The 19,376-nt window shown below is 39.6% G+C and overlaps 1 protein-coding gene across 1 annotated transcript; it reads right to left on the bottom strand.

Moving 5' to 3' along the window:
- Positions 1–707: 707 nt before the first annotated feature.
- On the bottom strand, positions 708–19,237 carry LOC110948246 (zinc fingers and homeoboxes protein 1). Its single transcript, XM_022189692.2, has 8 exons — positions 18,746–19,237; positions 15,173–15,503; positions 12,116–12,576; positions 11,584–11,787; positions 10,745–10,960; positions 9,959–10,123; positions 8,546–9,766; positions 708–6,478 (listed from the first exon to the last, which is right to left on the bottom strand). Exons 2-8 carry the CDS (start codon positions 15,381–15,383, stop codon positions 6,194–6,196), a joined length of 2,763 nt encoding a protein of 920 aa, XP_022045384.1. The 5' UTR covers positions 15,384–15,503; positions 18,746–19,237; the 3' UTR covers positions 708–6,193.
- Between the last annotated feature and the right edge of the window lie 139 nt (positions 19,238–19,376).

Consider the following 19,376-nt stretch of genomic DNA (forward strand, 5'->3'; position numbering starts at 1 on the left):
TTCACCTTGAGTCAAATCCTCCTTATAAGTAATAAAATGACTTGTGCTCCACTGTGTAGTGGAACAGTTCACAGTAAAACAGAACTATTTTATGTATCAGATTGTGTGTACCTGCCGTGTGTTCTATAGTGCACATTAATCAAATCATACTCAGATGATCCACTTACCAACCAAAGACATGAACAGCACAGCATCTTTATGGTGGAAGAGAAGATGCAGCAGTGTCACCTGACTGAATTTAGATGGTCTGCAAAAATCACTACAGATCACATTTGAATTTGTACCTAAATCCTCAAAACTGCCAACAATAAAATACACCAACACTAGTTCTCCTGATTAAACTCAGTGGTGGTATCAGTAGTAAAAGCCCCTCTCCTTCTGCCTTTCCTTCGTATTATGCATGAAACGCTATTCTGCCTGCATCTAAATAAAGTATGTAGTATTTCGGTGATATTTCAGGGTGTAGACTTTTCATCAACTGTAAGAAAAAAAATGTACGTCCACAGTATGCATTTTCAACAACTGACACTGCATCTTTAATTTAATTAATATTATTTAGTAGTAACAAATTCTGAAGAAATAAAATGTCAGGACTTGTGTCGAAGTAAGAACCTAAGAATTAACATGTGTACCCCCACATTTAGCCCAGGCGGTTTTGTTGTATTTATTTAAAAGCAAAACACTCAAAATGCTTCTCACAAGTGCACTTCTTTTGATCAAAATTTATTGGGTCTCGTCCTCAAACAAGTATAAAATATAAATCTTTTCTAAATCAAGCTAGAAATCAAGCCAAAGCCTCAATAACAGCTGGGACTTTAAATTAACATTGCACAAATTGTCAGTCTTACAGCTGGAAGCTACAAGCTGAGGATTGCAGGGGCCACAAACATTTTTTTTTTAGCTTTCTAAAGCAATACTGCAGAAGTGATCACACATACATACCACAATTAATCAAAGGTTGTGACAGATACTCTCAGTTTTTAACACACTTTAGATGTAGAGTAGATTGTCAGTTTCGTAGACACAGAATAATACCAATTTGACTGTTTTGATGAGATGTTTGATTCATGAATGAAACCTCAAGTAAGTCAGTTTCATTCCCAGAAGTCAATCTACTTGTTAATCTGGGTAATGCGTACCAGGTTAAGTAGATTTGTATAGGACTGAGATCACAGCTTATTTAAAAAAGGCTCTCAAGCCAGGTGTGATATTTTAAAATGGCTTTACCACATTTATTAAGGCAGAGTATACAGTTAGATCATTGTATTTCTTTCCTGTGTCTATGGAACCAACTTTAATTTAACACAAGAGCTGAGAAAATCACTGTCATGATTCAGTAAAACAGCTCTGACAATGTTATACTGAAGCAGAAATAAAGCTCAGTTTAGAATTCAAAGCAAATCATGCTCATTAAAAGCAGTAATTTGGGGTAAAAACTGTCAGCAGGTAAAAATTAGATCAGAAAAAACAAAGTGAAAATTCCACTGAAAATGAGTTTAAAAAAAACATTTCTGTTCATACATACATTATGTTACAATTCTGACAAGGTGTACTTTTTATTTCATTTTTTTCTACCAAAAAGCTGGCGGCTGTATAGTGAAAACATCTGAATCTCTGATTGCTGTAAGAAACATTCAACCGACTACCTGTCTAAATACAGAAAACGAGTGAGGACTATAGCAGGAGTATAGCGAAGGATACAGATATGACATATGAGCATAATACAACAGCAGGTAAACTACTCAGATCACAATGTTAGCTCTACTGCACAAGGTTAACTGGGATACATGAGTGTTGAATATAAAATCGCACCTCAGTGAACAGACATGGCACCTCAACAGACCTGTGGAAAATAAATGAATATAGGGCATGCTGTATAGAGCCCAGCTGATTGTTTCCTCTATTGATATTCATTCAGTTGATGAGATTTCATGGTCAAGATGGCCGAATTTGGTTACAGTAGCACAAAAATAGAAAGAAAATGACATGACCTGGATGTTATCTGTTTGTTATTAACTTAGAAAGCTCTTTCCAGAGGACAGACTGTATATAAAAGATGGAGTCTTGAGCGGAAGTCCCAAAAACCTGCATTTTTTTGAGTTCCAGCAGGGGGAGACTCATGTGGTGGCAACAAGAAGCCTGATTATACAGAAGTCCGTGAGAAAATGACTGGACTTCTTCTTTCATTTGTTACCTCAGTGAACAGTTTCATACAAAGTTTATGGACTGAACCTGTAGTTTCAAGACTTTCTGAAGACATGGTGTTCATTTTGTAAATTATGGTTATATTTTGAGTAAAATAGATGAAAGAGCAGGTATGTTTTAGAATACAGCTACCTTGTGATTGCTATGTATCACCATGCATAGTGTCCTGAAGTTCCCCAATCTGATCTTGCTTGTATTTTTTTTTTTTTAGAATAATCAAGATGGTGACAGCTAAATGCCAAACTCGAAGCTTTACAACTACATCCATCTTTTATATAAAATCTATGCTACAGAGCTAAGACAATAAACTGTGCTTTCATAGTCTGATCAGTGCAATAAACTTCACTTGAAGACTCTGTGCAGCACCCTTTTAGAAACTGTGATTCGAAGTAATGATTTAGTTTCATTTAAATTGTCTTTACACACCAGTTCAGACCTATTTAAAGTCTAACACTGGGACACATTATATCACAAACAAACCAAAAAGAATTTCTTTAGCTACGTGCATGCCTGTTCCATTGAGTTACGATTCTATATTTTTGCAACCAAAGTACCAAAAAGCCACTTGGGCAACACTGACTGAACTCTAAGACTGATTCTATTTCAAAAACACTATTCTATTGTACATATTGTATGAGTCTGTCTTGTTAACAAGCAATCCACTGATGTCTGGATAGAGCTGTAATAACAGTTTGTTTTTTTTGTAGATAGAAACATATAAAACCATTCAAAACAGACTCTCTGACTATAGCAAAGAAAGAGCACACTGTAAAAGACTGTGGGCTGGATACCTGGGGCAGGTTGAAGCCTAAGCTGTGGACTAAACAAAGCCAGTCACGGACATGCAAAACACCAAGAATCGACTGCGTATAAAAGGGCACAGAATGAGTGCACTTGGGGTGATAACTTAGTTCCAAGCAAAGGACTCCTTTAAAATGTTGCTCAGCTTGGAGCTCAATAATTAAAGCAGGCCCCTCCAAGCTGTCAGTAGCTAGACTTAGTCAATGATTTGAAAAGGTTTTAAAAGAAAACAGGTCCATAGTTGCAGTCAACTTGGCAATAAAAAGTAACAGGTATTATTAAAGCTACACAAGCAGTTTAGCACAGATTAGGCTTCCATTGAGCCAAGTATACCAAGCCAAAATATTTTATGTACAAAATGAGCTGTTGTCTGTCTTGTTATTGCATGCAGTATTAGACAAAAGTGTACCTTAACACTGTGAACTTATTTTCATGGCCAGGCACTTGTCACATTACAACAGAATGGATAAAGGTTTCGCTTACAGCTAACAGCCAATATTCGTTTCAAAATGTCCATTAAATGTCTTTTGGGAAGCTAAAGGTGCCAGCATCTCGTGTGACAAGTGCCTGGTGACAAAATACACTTCATTTTTAGAACCACAAGGTATCCGTTTAAGGACTTACAACGGAAGTTTCCAATGTCAACTTCAGAGTATCTAGGCATCTTTTAGCGTCAGCAGAAAGCAGCGCTCGGTCATGCATCACAACTCCGTTTGAACAAGCCTTCCTTAAGAATCAGCTAAAGGTTTCTGATTTCAAAAGTCGAGAATTGGTGAAATTCTGTTCAAACAGGTGTACGAGCCATGTAGGCACATAGGTTTACCTGCAAAGCTTCATCAGAGTCTCTCCCCTAGCAGTGAAGAACAGTAGTCGAGACAGGGTTCAGTCTATTGTCCTGTCATCTTAATGCAGTAAAGTGTGAAGAAACAGAAGAAGGAGCAGTATTTGATAGACTTCCCACCACAGAGGGAATGATGTGCTGGTTCTTCATCACAACAATTCCTTCCGTGAGAGAAAGCAACATTTCCAAGAATGTTTTCATATTTTGAGTGGTTGTCAGTCTTTTGAAGATGTCCCTTTAGCCCCGTCAGTGTGTCTGCTTGTGCTGCAGACAAGTTAATGAGACAGAGAACTAACATGACACTGCTAACATTTAGAGAAATGCCTTCGGAAGTGCACATCATGAGTCTATTCACTCATTTTACAAAAGTGGACTGGAGGGGAAGAATCAGATGGGGGCAGATAGGGGCAAAAGGGGCAGATGTGAGACAGCCCCATTAATTTAAAGCAATAATACAAGACATGACAACAAATATAAGAAATGAGTTTTCAAAGGGAGAAAGGCTCAAATTGTGCAATTTGGTGAAAGAAAGTGGAGGGTGATTGTTCGATTGTTTGAGCCATACAAACTTCCAACTATGAAACACATATATTATTAGAAAAGTGGACACACTGGTCATATTCCTCCTAGTGTGAAAACACACCAAGAATAAAAAAAAGGCAAAATACTGGTTCAGTTTGTAATCATACAAAACAGGTTTGGTCTCTCAGAGCCATTCATGGTATAGTATGAGATTAAGGTGCCTAATCAAGATTCAGTCCACTATGAACACAAGTGGACAAAGTGCATTTTTTCTAAAAAAAAAAAAAAAAGGTTTGATTTAGGTGCTTCAGGTTTTTCTCTTTAGTGCAGACTGGAGTCATTTATTATCTGAAATACTGTTTAACAGTGTTTCTGAAAGTACAGGTCGGGACCCAGACTGATTCACAGGCCTCATGTCGGTGATTTGGTGCTGATTGCAGTTGTCATGGTGATAACTTGCTGATTAAATTACTCTAAATTCGCACTGGATCTGCAGCTGGTGCTTACGTGATTCGAGGGAAACTCCGCTTCAATCCATCAGAGACCCACCAAGAGTAAAACACTGCAGCAATTTTTTCTAGTTATATTAGTGTGGACCCAGACGTCCACCTCACAGCGGCCAGTTATTAAACTACAGCACACTGCTCAGGAGATAACACTTTCACTTTGGCACTACAGCCTCAGACTGTCTGAATCTACACAACTCACGTTAAAAAAGGGCAGAATAACACAGAGTGTGTTCTATAACAAGTGAAACATGAATTCAAAAACGTTAATAGCAGTGCATATTAAACACATTCTGTGGAATCTTTCCCTTCAGATCTGTAAGTGTTCACTTAAAAATCTATTATCTTAATGAAACAGTGAACAAAGGGAAGACTTAAGTAGACATCCTGTGTTTTTTAAAAGCATCACGGCATTGGCATTCATTCAGCATTAAGGTACTTCTTCTCCTGTTACATTAGGCCTTCATCTCAGACAGTTCATGTCCACATCAGTTCTTGCCAGCTGGTCCATGCGATGATCTTCACAGGTGCTTGAGAAAACATGTAAAATCAACCCCACAAAAAGATGTGTGCTGGTTTCATTGGGGACATTGCTCAGCAGTGACATCTAGCTGTGATACGTTTAAAGCACCTTTCTGAATACAACAGAGAAGTCTTTTTGTTCTGTGTGCGCTGTTGGCTCGGGACCAGGAGTGAAACATTCATAACATTAGAGACTGAAGTTTGAATTCAGGCCTGTGCTCATAACAGCTTAAGAAAAACTCTTTCTCAAGGAAAAGCGGCATCACTGTGGGAATTAATCTCCATACTGGCTTCAACTCAGCAAGCAAGGAGTGCAAATTTAATGAGGAACATGATGGACATTAAAACTGTCATCTCCTCCTACAACCTGTCATTTACAGCAGTCAATATAATAGCGTGTAAAGAATGGTTAATGGATGTGTTGGGATGTATTTTTGGGTAACTCTTTCAATTTTTATCATCAGCTCAGCTTGAAGATTGCACTTCATGGTGTTCCTTTTGGTGAAATACCACGCTCCACAAGTTTTACCAAAGTCTGATGTGCCACTGAAGATTTGTAGGCTTTGATTCTTAACTTAACCCTACTTACAATGCAGACAGAGTGAACTAAAGCTAATGGTCCATCTGTTAGGCTCATGATTTTCAGAAATAGTTTGAAAAAACAGTGAATTAATGTTGCAAATGACTACACATGCAGAGTGGCAATAAAACACTTGGTTGAGCTAATTGTCTTCCAGCATTGATCTATCCAGTACTTCTCTTGTAACATTCAGTAAAGTTTCACTTCCCACAATCACTAGTCTTCAGAAACGGACAAAGACTTCCTGACGCTACGCGACGGCTCCCAAACCTCACTGTCGTCTGTTTCATCGCCATCATCCTCTTCATCGTCTTCCCCTTCATCTTCATCTCCCATACCTGTCCCGCTCTGCTCCTCCGTGGCCGCTGACGTCTCTCCCTGTGACTCCTCTTCATCCTCCTCAGCTCCTTCGTCTCCATCCGTCCTGCCAACAGCCGCATCTAGGAAGGGATCCAAACCCATGTCCAAACGTCGCTGGACCTCAGCAAACCACTCCCTGACCTTTGGGCAGAGACAAAAATCTTTACTGTGTGTAGCTAGCTAGTTTACATTGTAGAGTTAGACACATATATTACACTTTATAGGTTTTTAGAAACAATTTTGAACATCTTTTGAACTAAATATCCTAAAATGTGGTTATTTTCAGCCCAACCAAGTTTAATGAAGCAAATTTAATTTAGAGAGAAAAGGCTTAGACAACGTTGCAAGTAAAACGTGGTGTTTTTAAAGTAGCACTGCATGGTCCGTTTAAGATGGAGAAATGTCAAATGCTCCGAATATGTCTTCATGGTCTGTTAACTGTTTGTGCTGCGTGCACTGTGTGTCTATTTTTTAGAATAGAATAGAACTTTATTTGTCATTGCAACAAGTACAACGAAATTGCAAACACTCTGATTTTTACACATAAGGTAAGGTGTTCTAACATTTAATAGCAGATATCTGTCATTTAATTCTTATTAGTGAAAAAAAAAACATTTCAGGCATCCACAACTGTCATTTCAGATATGTTTGTCACTAAAATTCTACAATTCTACAATTTCATTTAGCAGACGCTTTTGTCCAAAGCGACGTACAACACAAGCATCATAAATGTGAATTCCACATATCTGCAACTGAAATACGACTACATGGAATTCAAATCTCTGGTATCTATAGTTTCATTTTGACTAATCACAATTGTAGTTCAAGATATCTATACTGACCTTTGTAGATACCTTAAATTAAGCCTCATCCACCAGCACAACCACCATTACTTCTGCTGACACATGCTTTGCTGATCAGTAACCAATGGGAAGCCTCGTATGAGCAGCATCATCCGCAACAGTTCAGGTAGTCATAATGATATTTGAGATACATCCAACTATTATTTAGACCAATCCAAAGTGAATTCCAGATATCTGTAAATATTACTTTGGCAAATCAGGATGACACTATACACATCCAGAATAAAAACAGGTAAAAGATTAGTTGCAATATAATTCCTACTAGTTAAACTGACATTGTTTATATCTCTAATTGTAATTCTGGTCTATAAGCTTTGTTATATATCAAAAATTAGGGATGTCCCGATCAGGTTTTTTTGCCTCCGAGTCCGAGTCCTATCATTTTGAGTATCTGCCGATTCCGAGTCCCGATCCGATTCTTTTCTAATATAGTAAAATATGTATATTTTTCTTGATGAAAACCAACATTTCCACCTTGTCAGGTTTGAGCCTATTCCTGTTTTCATCTATATACATCTCATTTAAAAAGGAAATTAAATAAAAAATAAACATATATATCCAACCGAGTCCAAATCGGGAGGTCACTTCCGATCCCGATCGAGTCTGTAATCACGTGATCGGGCCCGATTTCCGATCATGTGATCGGATCGGGACATCCCTATCAAAAATATTAAATAAATCCTAGTATTCAACAAGGCTTAATGTGCAGTGATCAGCCTTCCCTAATACACGTCATTGGATGGAAATTTGTTGAAAAAAGTTGACGGATGTAGCCTTGACCCATGTAGTTCTCTTAAACACTGAAAAACCTCAAATCAGACAGTGACAGTTGATTAAAAAATGTCATATGCCTCGTTGTCTGTATCAGAATAGCAATATGTAGGTGTGTGGTTAACAAAATATGCACTGCAGAAGAAAAGAGCCGAGGACATATGGAAATATGGAAAACAGAACATTAGAAACTTGCACACATTAGTATATTATGCATACAGAGGGAAACAATGACGAAAAAGCTCTGGCCAGGTACACTGCATGAATCATAATTTCACTGTAATTGGTTTTAGAAGAATTTTTGTTTATGTTCATGCTCCTATTTTATAAGCAAAACTTTAGTCATATTGCATCAAACATCACCTAAAAGAGGACTTAAAAATTAACAAAAATTTTGAAAATCAAGCAGTTTGAAGCTTAAGACACCTTCTGCCTTCAACAAGTGAGCAGTGTCTTAAATCATCGAATACAGCCAGTAATGTGGACAGATGATCACCTTAGTTCTATGAAGCTTCAGAGTATAGGGCTGTGTCAAAATAAATAATAATAACTGAACAATAAAAATGTTAATTACCTGTTCATAGCTCATGTTGGTCTTGGTGACAAGCTCATCCAGATCTTGCTCATTGAGGAACTGGTACTTCAGGTAGTACTCCTTCAGGATCTCCCTCCCAGTCTTGAATTTCTTTGACAGAGGTGACCTATCGACATCTGCGCTGGAGGCCGACCTCCTTGGCTGCTTCCTGGTTCGAGATCGTCCCCAACCGCGATTTCTGCCACGTCTTTTACGGCCGACACTCATTTTACCACCACCTCCTCCATTTGGTCCTTCGATGCTTCCACTTTGGTACTGAAAGAACCATTTCAGGTTTCCGTTCTTCCAGGAGTAGCGAGAGTCTCCGAACCAGCTGACGATGTAGGGCCGAGGAAGACCGCTCTCCTCTGCCAGCTGATCGTACTCCTCTGGTGTGGGCCACTGGGTCCGCACAAAGGCACTTTTCAGAATGTGGAGCTGCTCCGGAGACTTTTTACTTTTGTCTTTTAGGTCTTTCTTGCTGCTGCCGGGCAGCTGCTTACTGCGACTCCCAGGAGGAGTCTGACTGCCCTTCCGAGATGATGTAGCAGATGGAGAAGAAGAGGTTGCTCCTCCTGCTCCTCCTCCTTCTAATGCTTTTGCTCCATCTGTTTCCATTTTTCCTCCCTCAGAAGAATCTGGAGAGGAGGTACTGACAGATGGCATTTTTCGTCTCTCAGTGAACCAGGCGTCAATCTCCCTCCGTGTCAGTTTAGTCTCTGTCCTCAGGCGGTTCACTTCTTCATCTGATGGGGTGCTGCTCTTCTCAAAACTCTCCTCTAGCACCACCAGCTGCTCCGGTGTCTTCTCCTTAAACTTCTGCAGAGTAAAGTCTGGGAACGGGTTCCATGTTTTAGGCCGGGTCTCCTTCTCCTTCACAGGTGGAGTGCGTGGAGGATGAGGAGATGTGGGGGTCACATCGTCACTCGAGTCAATAACAATGGTGGTGCTCGCAGTGCTGCTACAGCTGCCCCCTCCTCTACCCCCGCCATCATGGAAAACAATGACATGGCTGTTCTTGGAGTTGCGCTGGTTGTACCGGGTGTCACTGAACCATTTTTTGATCTCTCCCTTTGTCAAGTTGGTGAGTTTCATCAACCGGGCAATTTCAGCATCAGTGACAAAGTGGTTTTTCAGGTAGCTGGCTTTCAGCTCTGCCAGCTGCTCTTTGGATTTCTTAGGTCGCATATTAAAAGTGTCAGCGCTGAGGGCTGAGTTCTCCTTAGACAGAAAGAGAAGGAAACGTTACACATTAATGAAGTACCAAATACCTGTGAGGAGAAAGATAAAAAACGATCACAGTGTACAATGTGTGCAATTTGTACAACCTGAAGAGAAACCATGAGAAAGAAATCACAAACTAGTCTGCTGACAGCCATGAGATCATAACTGAGCTTTAAGTGTTGCTCTCACCTGTGGAGACAGAGATGGAGGCTGGACAGTGGTACCCCGTTTCAGCTCGCTGTTTGTTGGGGTTGGTTGACAGGGAACTCTGCTGGAGCTCTGGGACTGACTGGGTAACCCTGCCACTGTCAGTGTGATGGGACTGGTGACTGGAAGGTTCCCCCCTGGTCCAACCTGCACAGGGTCACAAAACAGACAGAGACGTATTGGTTTATAAAAGTGATTCTGGATGTTATTTTTTAAACAAAACTGTATTTCAAATTTGTAACTGCTATCATGTTTTCTTGTACTTATGTCACTGGACTTGTGCTTTTGTGCTGAGGTTACTCATGTCCCTTCAGCTCTTATTTGTAAAATCTGAGTTTGGCCAAACACCAAAACCAACAAACGGCCAGTTCAGTCAAAACTATTTTAATTAAGAGGAGGATAATCAGTCACATATTGACTCTTTGTTCATCTGGTACATGACCTCAGTTCCCAAGACACAATGCATCTTTAAAGTAATGTGTAATGCCATGAAGACAGTTTGTGTGTGTACAATAAACTACATACCTTGTTTCTCAGCAGATCATGTATTGTTGCTGGAATCCAGACTATAAGCAACCTGGTTAAATTAATGTATTTCCAATGTGGAATAATGAGGTCATGTTAATATGGTCACTGAAAAATTCATGCAACTGTTTTTCTTGGACTCATTTTAGCATAGATTCACTCTTTACTGTCCATTGTAACTAGTGAATTAAACTAGTTTTTGAAGCAAGCTGCCAGAGATCCCTGCATACTTTTCTTCCTTACCTGTGTGAACACGAGACCAGGCTGGCCCACTATCTGGCAGGTCTGAAGAATAGACTGCAGACCGTTAGCAGCAGCTGAGAGTTGGTGAGCAGGTATTACAGTGATGGTCTGAGGCACTGTGTGCACGGTGCCGTTAAACTGTTTCCTCCTGGCCTCCTCCACTTCTTCTGGAGTCCAGCTGACACCGTGCTTCAGTCGCTGGGCTGAGAACCACACCTAGACACAGATCAAAGGCATGTGACTGTAATCTTTTGCTAAAAAAGCCAGCTTGTAGATGTCTAGATTGTATAGATAGATATAACCGTGTGTAGATACCAAAACCATGAGCATAACAAAACAATGACATATGGCTGACAGAATCACACACAGTAAATGAAATACAGTGTGTCATTAAAGACAGCGTGTCAGGCCTCAAAACGACACGTGTCACAAAAACAGTCCATGCAGAAAGACGGAGACAGGTTGGCTCAATCGACTAAATATTACAAGGAAAACAGAAAAGCTCACTACATGGTGGGAAATTAAGGCCAGTTGACAAACAACCATTAAATGCCATTAGTTAGTCCAACAGTATTTGAGGGTATGCTTATTGATTTTGTTACTGATACAATAATTAGTACCAGATTATTAACTACTACTGAAAACAAACAGGTAATTATTAGTTTTCTGTTATGGGCCTGAAATTCAATGTTGTGTATGACTAATACTGGGTCATAAAATTTCAGCCCCATCTACTTGTAGGTTTTTAAGATGCCATGCACACAAGCTGACATAAACTGGTGAAAATATATGAGCCTAAGCAATCTACACAAAAAAATCTGCCTACTTTCATCATGTACCTTAATCTGCTCCTCTGTGAACTGCGTCTGTGCTGCCAGGCTGCTGATCTCAGCCATGGACGGGTAAGGAAACTTCTTGTAAGTGGTGCCCAGCAGAGGGTTGGTGTCCATAGCTGCACTGTAGGAGGGGATGCTGCTGAGGGGAATCAGGAGCTGAGGCTGAGCTGTTGCAGTATTCTGCTGGGCCTGGAAGGCAGAAAGCACCTGAAATACAGAAAGAGAGCGAGCGAAATGACAAATGTCGACATTGCTGATGCCACATGGTGGCAGAACATGAAATCATGCCCAAGTTGTATTTGGCAAGCTACTGTACAGTTGATGTGTTCCTGAATGATGAATATTTAGCAGCTGCAGGGCTGCTGGTGACATATATCATTACAGTAAGCCTTTGAAAAAAATGTCCCAGCAGCTTTTGCTGCTGCTGAGTCTAAAAACATCAGCATAAATTTCCACTAATAGGGATAAAGATAGTATCCTTTTGCCTGTATGTCTATGCTGCTGCAAAAAGTGTACTAAAAACTTAATAATCTACCTGTGCCAGACCAGCAGGCAGAACAGTGGGGTTTAAAATAGATGATTTCCTCTGCTGTTCAGGTGGTCCAACCAGCAAGCCTCCTCCACTGAGCTTCATGGAGTCGTGCAGCAGCATCTCCACAGGCGTCATTGGCCCTAATGGTGCTTCAATGGGCTCCTGCTCTCCTCCCAACTCTCCCTCGCTACCTACTCCAAATCCCTCTGCTGCCTCATCAGCCGATTTCAAGGACACAGCGATCCTTTTGGGTTCAGATTTGGTCTTCATCCTCATGATCGGTGTCTTGCTGAGAGAGATAGCAGAAACTGCTGCAGGGTCAGCTCCTGCCTCCTCAGGTGCATCACTCTGTTGCTCCTCGATTGGCTGGTCGCTGCTCGGATCCTCTGGAGGATTTGTAGCGCTGCGCTTCAGTGAGGGACTGATGGCTTCACTGTCGTCTCCAGTAGAGACACTGGGTTCATCTATAGTGGTAATAAGAATGACAATAATAATAATAATAACAATAATAATAATACAGCATTCATTGTGGCACACATTTTCCACATCATTAATGTTAATGTATGTTGACACTGAATGTGTGGACATGAGAAGTTTAAATATACAGTGCTTATAGAAAGTAGTCACTCACTTGGAAGTGTTCCTATTTTATTGCTTTTAAACACTGAATCATGGTCAATTTAATATGCCTTTTTTTTGCCAAGAATTTATTTTTAAAAAAGACTCTTCAAAAAGTAAAGGTTAAAAACAGATATCTACATAATAATGGTCTTTAATTCTTTCTTGCTGCTGCCGGGCAGCTGCTTACATAACTATTCACCCTCTTTGAAATGTCTCATCTAGTTAAACACAGATAAAACTGGTTGGTGCTAGAAGTCATACAGCTAGTGATTTAGGGATCATCTGAGAGCAGTGAATGTGTCTTGTGATTTTTAGTATAAAGACATTTGTGTCTGGAAGGGCCAGTCACCAAGTGAATCAGTACTCCTGGAGATAACTACACCATGAAGACAAAATAACAGTCCAAGCAACTCCACTAAAAGGTTATTGAAAAGTGTAAGACAGGAAATGGAAAAAAAGGACATTTTCAAGTCATTAAATATCCCTTGATGTACAATTCAATTCATCATTAAGTGAGCATGCAAGAAAGAGACGGGTGAGGGAGACCATCTAGACACCCATGACTTCTCTGAAGGAGCTACAAGCTTCAGCAGCTGAGATGGGAAAGATTTTACATATAGCAACTGTTGCTGGTGTTCATCAGTCAAAGCTTTATTCAATTCAACTCATTTCTATTTATATAACAGCAATTCACAACGTATGTCATCTCATAGCACTGAATACAGTAAGGTGAAGACCTTACAAGTATGAAGGTATTTCAGGTGCAAAATGTTTGAGCACCTGTAACATTGAATTTGTAGTTGTGTACATTGAATTTGTATGTGTATCAGCAAATCTGATTTCCCAACACTCTATGAGTTGTGTACTTGTAAAATAATTTCTTGTATGTGTCGATTTTTTTCTTCCCACAAATACAACACAAAAATACACATTCACAAAATCGTAATTCCAGGTGCACAAATCACATTTACAGGTACACAAATCCTTCTCTACACATCACATATTTCAACACTGACAAGCTCACATTTTGCACCTATTGTTGCAGCACACTAAGTGCAAAACATACTTGTGCACCTGTATTGTACGAAGTGAAGTTGAGGTGAGAATTTGAATATGTGCAAATCTGAATGTGAACTTGTACAATAAGTATGTGAAATAATTTACCACGAAAATAGCTGTGTCCTCGAACACACAAACACAAATTGCTACTTACAACCACTTGAATTCTCCCCACGAGTCACACATTCTCTGTTTTCTACAGGTGCAAATCAGAAATCGTACTTCCGGTCCCGCTGAGATATTTGGTGCAAAACTACAAAACGATCCGATCCGTGTATAAATTCTGTGCTCTGAGATTGACAGACTTTTCGGCCAGTCAGAGAGATGCTTTGCCCGCCCAGCCAATCAGAGGTTTTTATTCCATCCGAGGTTGCTTTACCGACTTCAGATGGAGAGAGTGTAGGCTTTGATTTCAATATACTAAGAGGAATGGATATGTTATTTGAGTCATTGGGAAATGCGCATTATAGAGATTAGAGCAGACCAGCCGTCCAAAACAAGAACTGCCTACACTCTCTCCATCGTGAAATTCCACACCCGGAAGTCGGTAAAATGACCTCAGATGGAATAAAAACCTCTGATTGGCTGGGCGGGCAAAGCGAAGGATTTGTATGAAGGTATTTCAGGTGCAAAATGTTTGCCTTCATATACAAGTTCCAAACAAAGATCAAAAAACCCAACAATCCAGAGTTGCCTTTGGATTCCCTATAAGGAGGAAGTGGGGTGGAACCCAAAAAAAAGGTAGAGGGTAAAATGAACGCAGAGACGTATATCCTGGAGAGCAACCTGATGCAGTCTACAAGAGAACTGAGATTTCCATGTCATTGCAGGGCAATGACATGAAGCAAACAGCCAAAGCTACACGGAAATTATTTAATGACAAGAAGGTGAATGTTGCTAAGTAGCCGAGTAGGAGCTCAAACCTCAGTCCAACCGAGAAGTTGTAGCTGGATTGGAAAAGGGCTATTTACTCACAGTCCCCATGCAACCAAACACAGTCTAAGGCTGTTTTGCAAGCAAGAACGGGGTAAAATTGCAATGTCCAGATGTGCAAGGCTGAGTAAGGCCTAACCACAAATGCTCAGTGCTGTAACTGCTGCTAACGGTGAATCTACTATATAGTGACATCAAAGGAATAAACACTTATTTTACATTTTTTATTTCTAATTAATTGACATTACTTTCTATATTTTTTCATTTTTACATTAAAGAATATATTTTTGTAAATTTTGCCAAAAAAAAAAGCCAAATTCTTAAAAAGCAATAAAAGGAGAAAACTTAAAAACACGCAAATACTTTTTATAGGCATGATAATTCAGAATTGCACAATGCCATTGCCATCCACACATTGAAAATGAAAAATGTGAAAAACGGTCTTACCTGACTCTGGTGGAGCCGGCACAACCACTACAGCCTGACCCAGCTCATCTGCAGTCGGCTCCTCCTCCGCTCCCTCCTTCACCTTCCCCTCCTCATCCTCCCCTGCCTCTTCCTCCTTTGTCTTTTCTGCTTTCTCCTCCACCTCCTCCTGCTCCACCACATCAGAGGGCAGCACCATGCAAGGTGTGGTAGATTTCCGGCGGCTTGACATGGTCACTCCAAACTCGGTTTACTTCTGCTCTGGTAAAGAAGATGTGTGGCAGAACTGTCGAGGCTCACATATCGTAGGTGACGATGCTCACATGTCCTTCGGTCTTTTAATGATGCATTTCTGGCAGAAGGAACAAAATAGTTAGGCAAATGTCACAAACAATATGTCCTCTGGTGCTGACGAGTTACTGGTTAAATGAGCTTCTTTTTTTTTTTACTTTTCTGCAAAAGTGAAGAAATAGCAAGTGGAGCAAAAGGTCAGTTTATAGCTCATTAGCATATGAAAATGGTTATATTAAAAAAAAACAAGGTTTGTATATCACTGACAAATTATTTGAACTAATCGTAACATACTTTCAAAAAGTGGTAGTACATAAAAATACACAGAACTGCACAATTAGTTCCTTTTAGTTTTGTATATCCTGTACATAAATATTGTATACCAGGATATTAAATTTATGAAAAAATACTGTGGGTAAGGATATCATTTTTACATTTTTTTCATCCATAACACTGTCTAGACTTTATAAAGATATTTAAAGTTGCTCATAACCCATGGGCACATGTACATTGGTGCAACATAAAGGCTTAGATATTATTCAAATTCTTCCAGTAAACAATAAGTTTAATCACAGTAAATACATCAGTGACAGTCAGTTCATTGTTTCATTTCTGCTTCCTATCAGTGCATAATGAATAGTTTAGGGCTGACTCATTTTCAAGACATCGCTTTGAGCTCCTTTGCTGTGACAAGCAATGTCATTAATTCTACAGACCACACAATTACATGACAAACGAACCACTAATTAATATTATTAGTTGCATCCCTATTTACAGCCACGTGAAAAAAATATGTGCAGAAACTGGCGACTTTTTCCAACATATCTGAACAACAAAACATGAGATCCTCTCTGAAACAGCCTGCAGTTCAAAGCAATATCCTAAAAATAGAAACTAAAAACAAAGCATTTTGCAAAATGTGCATCTTTTGCAAGAAAAAAAAGCCTGAACAGTTACATGAAAAAAATAGTACAGTGCTACACTTATCACACCTTTAAATCCATCAAATTAGAATCATGGGTTCCAGATGAGGTGCCAATGACTAGAATCTCCTATAAAGTGACACGTGGAACCTGGTTTATTTCAACCTGGCATTTGGATCCGGGGTTCTCTTCCCAGTTTAAGTGTATAGTTTCACTGCGTCAGGATCTAAGGAGCTTTCTAAGGCCTTTAGAAGAAAATGTTCTGGATGCTTAGCACGTTTCATCCCAAATTTTCCCTGCAAAATAAGCGCATGTATTTTAAATTTTTCAATTCATGTTGACTTTGTTCGTGAAAACTTAGGTTTTATACTCGGCAACAATTGTTGCCGGTGGGAAACCGCACAGTCTAAATTTACACAAATTCTTCAGTCCGACCTATTTACACATTTTTTTTTTAAAAAAAAGGAAGAATAACACTAATAAATGTAATATATCGTAACTAGGATTAGTTACAAATGTGTTCACAACTTTATAAGATACATAAAGATACCATAGTAATGCATACTGAAGAGAACTAAAATTGACAACATTCCAATCACTGCATTTCACAGACTAATAACATGGTTTAATAACCAAAGAGCTAGGAATATTTGATCTTACAAAATAAGAACTGACCATAGTTTACAAAAATAAAATAAATTCACATTGTGACAGCAGCTTAGATTGACTATTTGCTGAACGCTAGCATCACGGCGAGGCAATGAGTGTACATAATGCTTTTATGCAACTGACAGCTGTTTTGTTTATGGCATCATCTTGTGAGCACCCTTAGAGTTAGAGGATCCATCAGTAGGAACAAATTAACAGGGTCTGCTGCTTTTGTTTGTTTCATTCTGTCTGCTGCAGTTCCTCCATAGGTCACAAAATCTGGTTTGTTGGATGGACTATGTATTGACTATGTATGTATGTATTGGACTATGTATTATGCTAGCGGCAACACATGTTGCCATGCTTACGTTTACTCTTTTCATGATCAAAAGATGCATGCAGGCGGAAAATTCTCATTATATATCAGTAGTAGACCCTTTGAAAAATTTATGTGCAAAATATCTCAGTTATATCTGTTAATTAAGGTATTGAAATAAATTCTTCTTGTATAAGTTTGAGGTAGACATCTCCTTCCATCGGTGCAGGCAGGAAGTAAAGAGGCCTAGTCATGTGACCATTGACACTAGTTAGATGACATTGATGCAATTTAGAGGAGACAACCTATTCTTTGATTTTAAAACTTGCTGTCGAAAGCCAAAACAACACTTTTAGAGAATAAAAAATAAAATAATTGTTGCCAGTGGGCTTAAATGGGTTAAGGAATAAAAAAGAAATCGAAATTATTTGAAATAAATCAGATCAAAATTTTGTTTTTTAGCTCTTTTTCCACGTTAATCAACACTAGAGAACAACCCATTTGGTTTGGCCAATTCTTCACTCTGATATTTAGTATTTATCCAATTACTGGTGTCGTTATTGTTTGTTTTTTTTTTAAACTAATTTCCTATGACATAATTTAAAAATGTGCTGCTCTGGCTCTATCTGTAGTCACCACTCTGACTGGTTACTACTGATTGGTTATATGTTATGAGTAACAGTCTATCTACACTGAAAGATAAACATTAAAAATGTCTCTTTGTTAAATGTATGCAAAACATTAATAAAAAAAATATTTTTTAAATGAAGTATCTTTACTGCAAATTTAAATAAATTCTTAATATTGGTCATCTTTCTCCTTGATTACTAATAATCAGTATCGATTGCTCCTCATCTCTACTTTGCTGACACAAAGTGTTTTCACACAGTAACCCTAATTTAATCAACTTATCACAGAGGTACTATTTCAACAAAGGAATATTTACACAAAGAACAGAGTGGGAGGAACAGGGGGGCTTAGTAGCAACATAATTTGAGCAACACTAGGACACTATTTACATTCAGTTGTATGGCACAGATTGCATAGTTACACCAAATATTTAGTTTCATTTGATGGCTACAGTCTTGTGCTACTATTAATTCACTGTGACACAACAAATATTCACCTCTCAGACAAAACAAGGTGTCAACTCCTCATAAAGTGGCACATTAAACAGCAGCAACAACGACCACAAAGTGCTGCCATCACGAGCTCTTTAACAGTTAGCAGCTGAATAACGTGGAGGTGTGAGCTAGCTAATTATTAAAGAAACGTTATCGCAATATTATTATTTTTACACAAGGACGTGGCGCCTAATTTAGCCCCACAGCATGTAGCGTGTGAGTCCTGAGGGCCACTCAGCCGGTGTTAGCAGGGCCGGTCTGGATTATTGATCACGTCTGGCGGTAAACTTACTGGAACTACTGAAATGTGCACTGTGTTGCTACCAGGCTGTCGAGACGAGGCGAGGACTGATTTCCTGGGTCTCGGCAGAGCAGCCTTGAGCCTTCAGGTTGTCTGGCGGTATGTGTCCCCCGTCACACCGGCTAACCGTTCAGCCTGGCCGGGCTGGACTGGACTGCAGCGGCGGTAACGTTATTCGGGCTTGCGGGTCTCCCAAAGCCCCAAAGCGGAGGGAGGCAGACAGACAGACGGACGGACGGACCGGTCTAACGGCTACGGCTCTCGTTTGCAGATGCTGGAAACACCGGACATCTCTCCCCTCGTTGGAGCAGGTTATCTTAACGGCGTCTTGGTGTAAAAGTTACGACCCCAAACCCACCGGGACTACATTCACACCGGACTGTGGGTGCCGTGCTGCATGCTGACCCAATTCTCTGATATTTTTTAACGGCTGATTTTTTTAATGATCAAACGGCGTCATCATTCAATGAGATACGTCCTGACGTCATTCCTCGGCGACTCTGGGTGCTCTGAAAAATTTGGGCAACTTAACAAAAATGCACAATGTTTTAGCAGCGTAGTGTGCTGTTTTGAGGTGAATTTAAGCTTTGGTTTGGCCACAAACGAACTGCGTGTGAAACAA

This window comes from Acanthochromis polyacanthus, chromosome 12 (assembly GCF_021347895.1).
Source record: "Acanthochromis polyacanthus isolate Apoly-LR-REF ecotype Palm Island chromosome 12, KAUST_Apoly_ChrSc, whole genome shotgun sequence".
In the NCBI taxonomy this organism is placed as follows: Eukaryota; Metazoa; Chordata; class Actinopteri; family Pomacentridae; genus Acanthochromis; species Acanthochromis polyacanthus.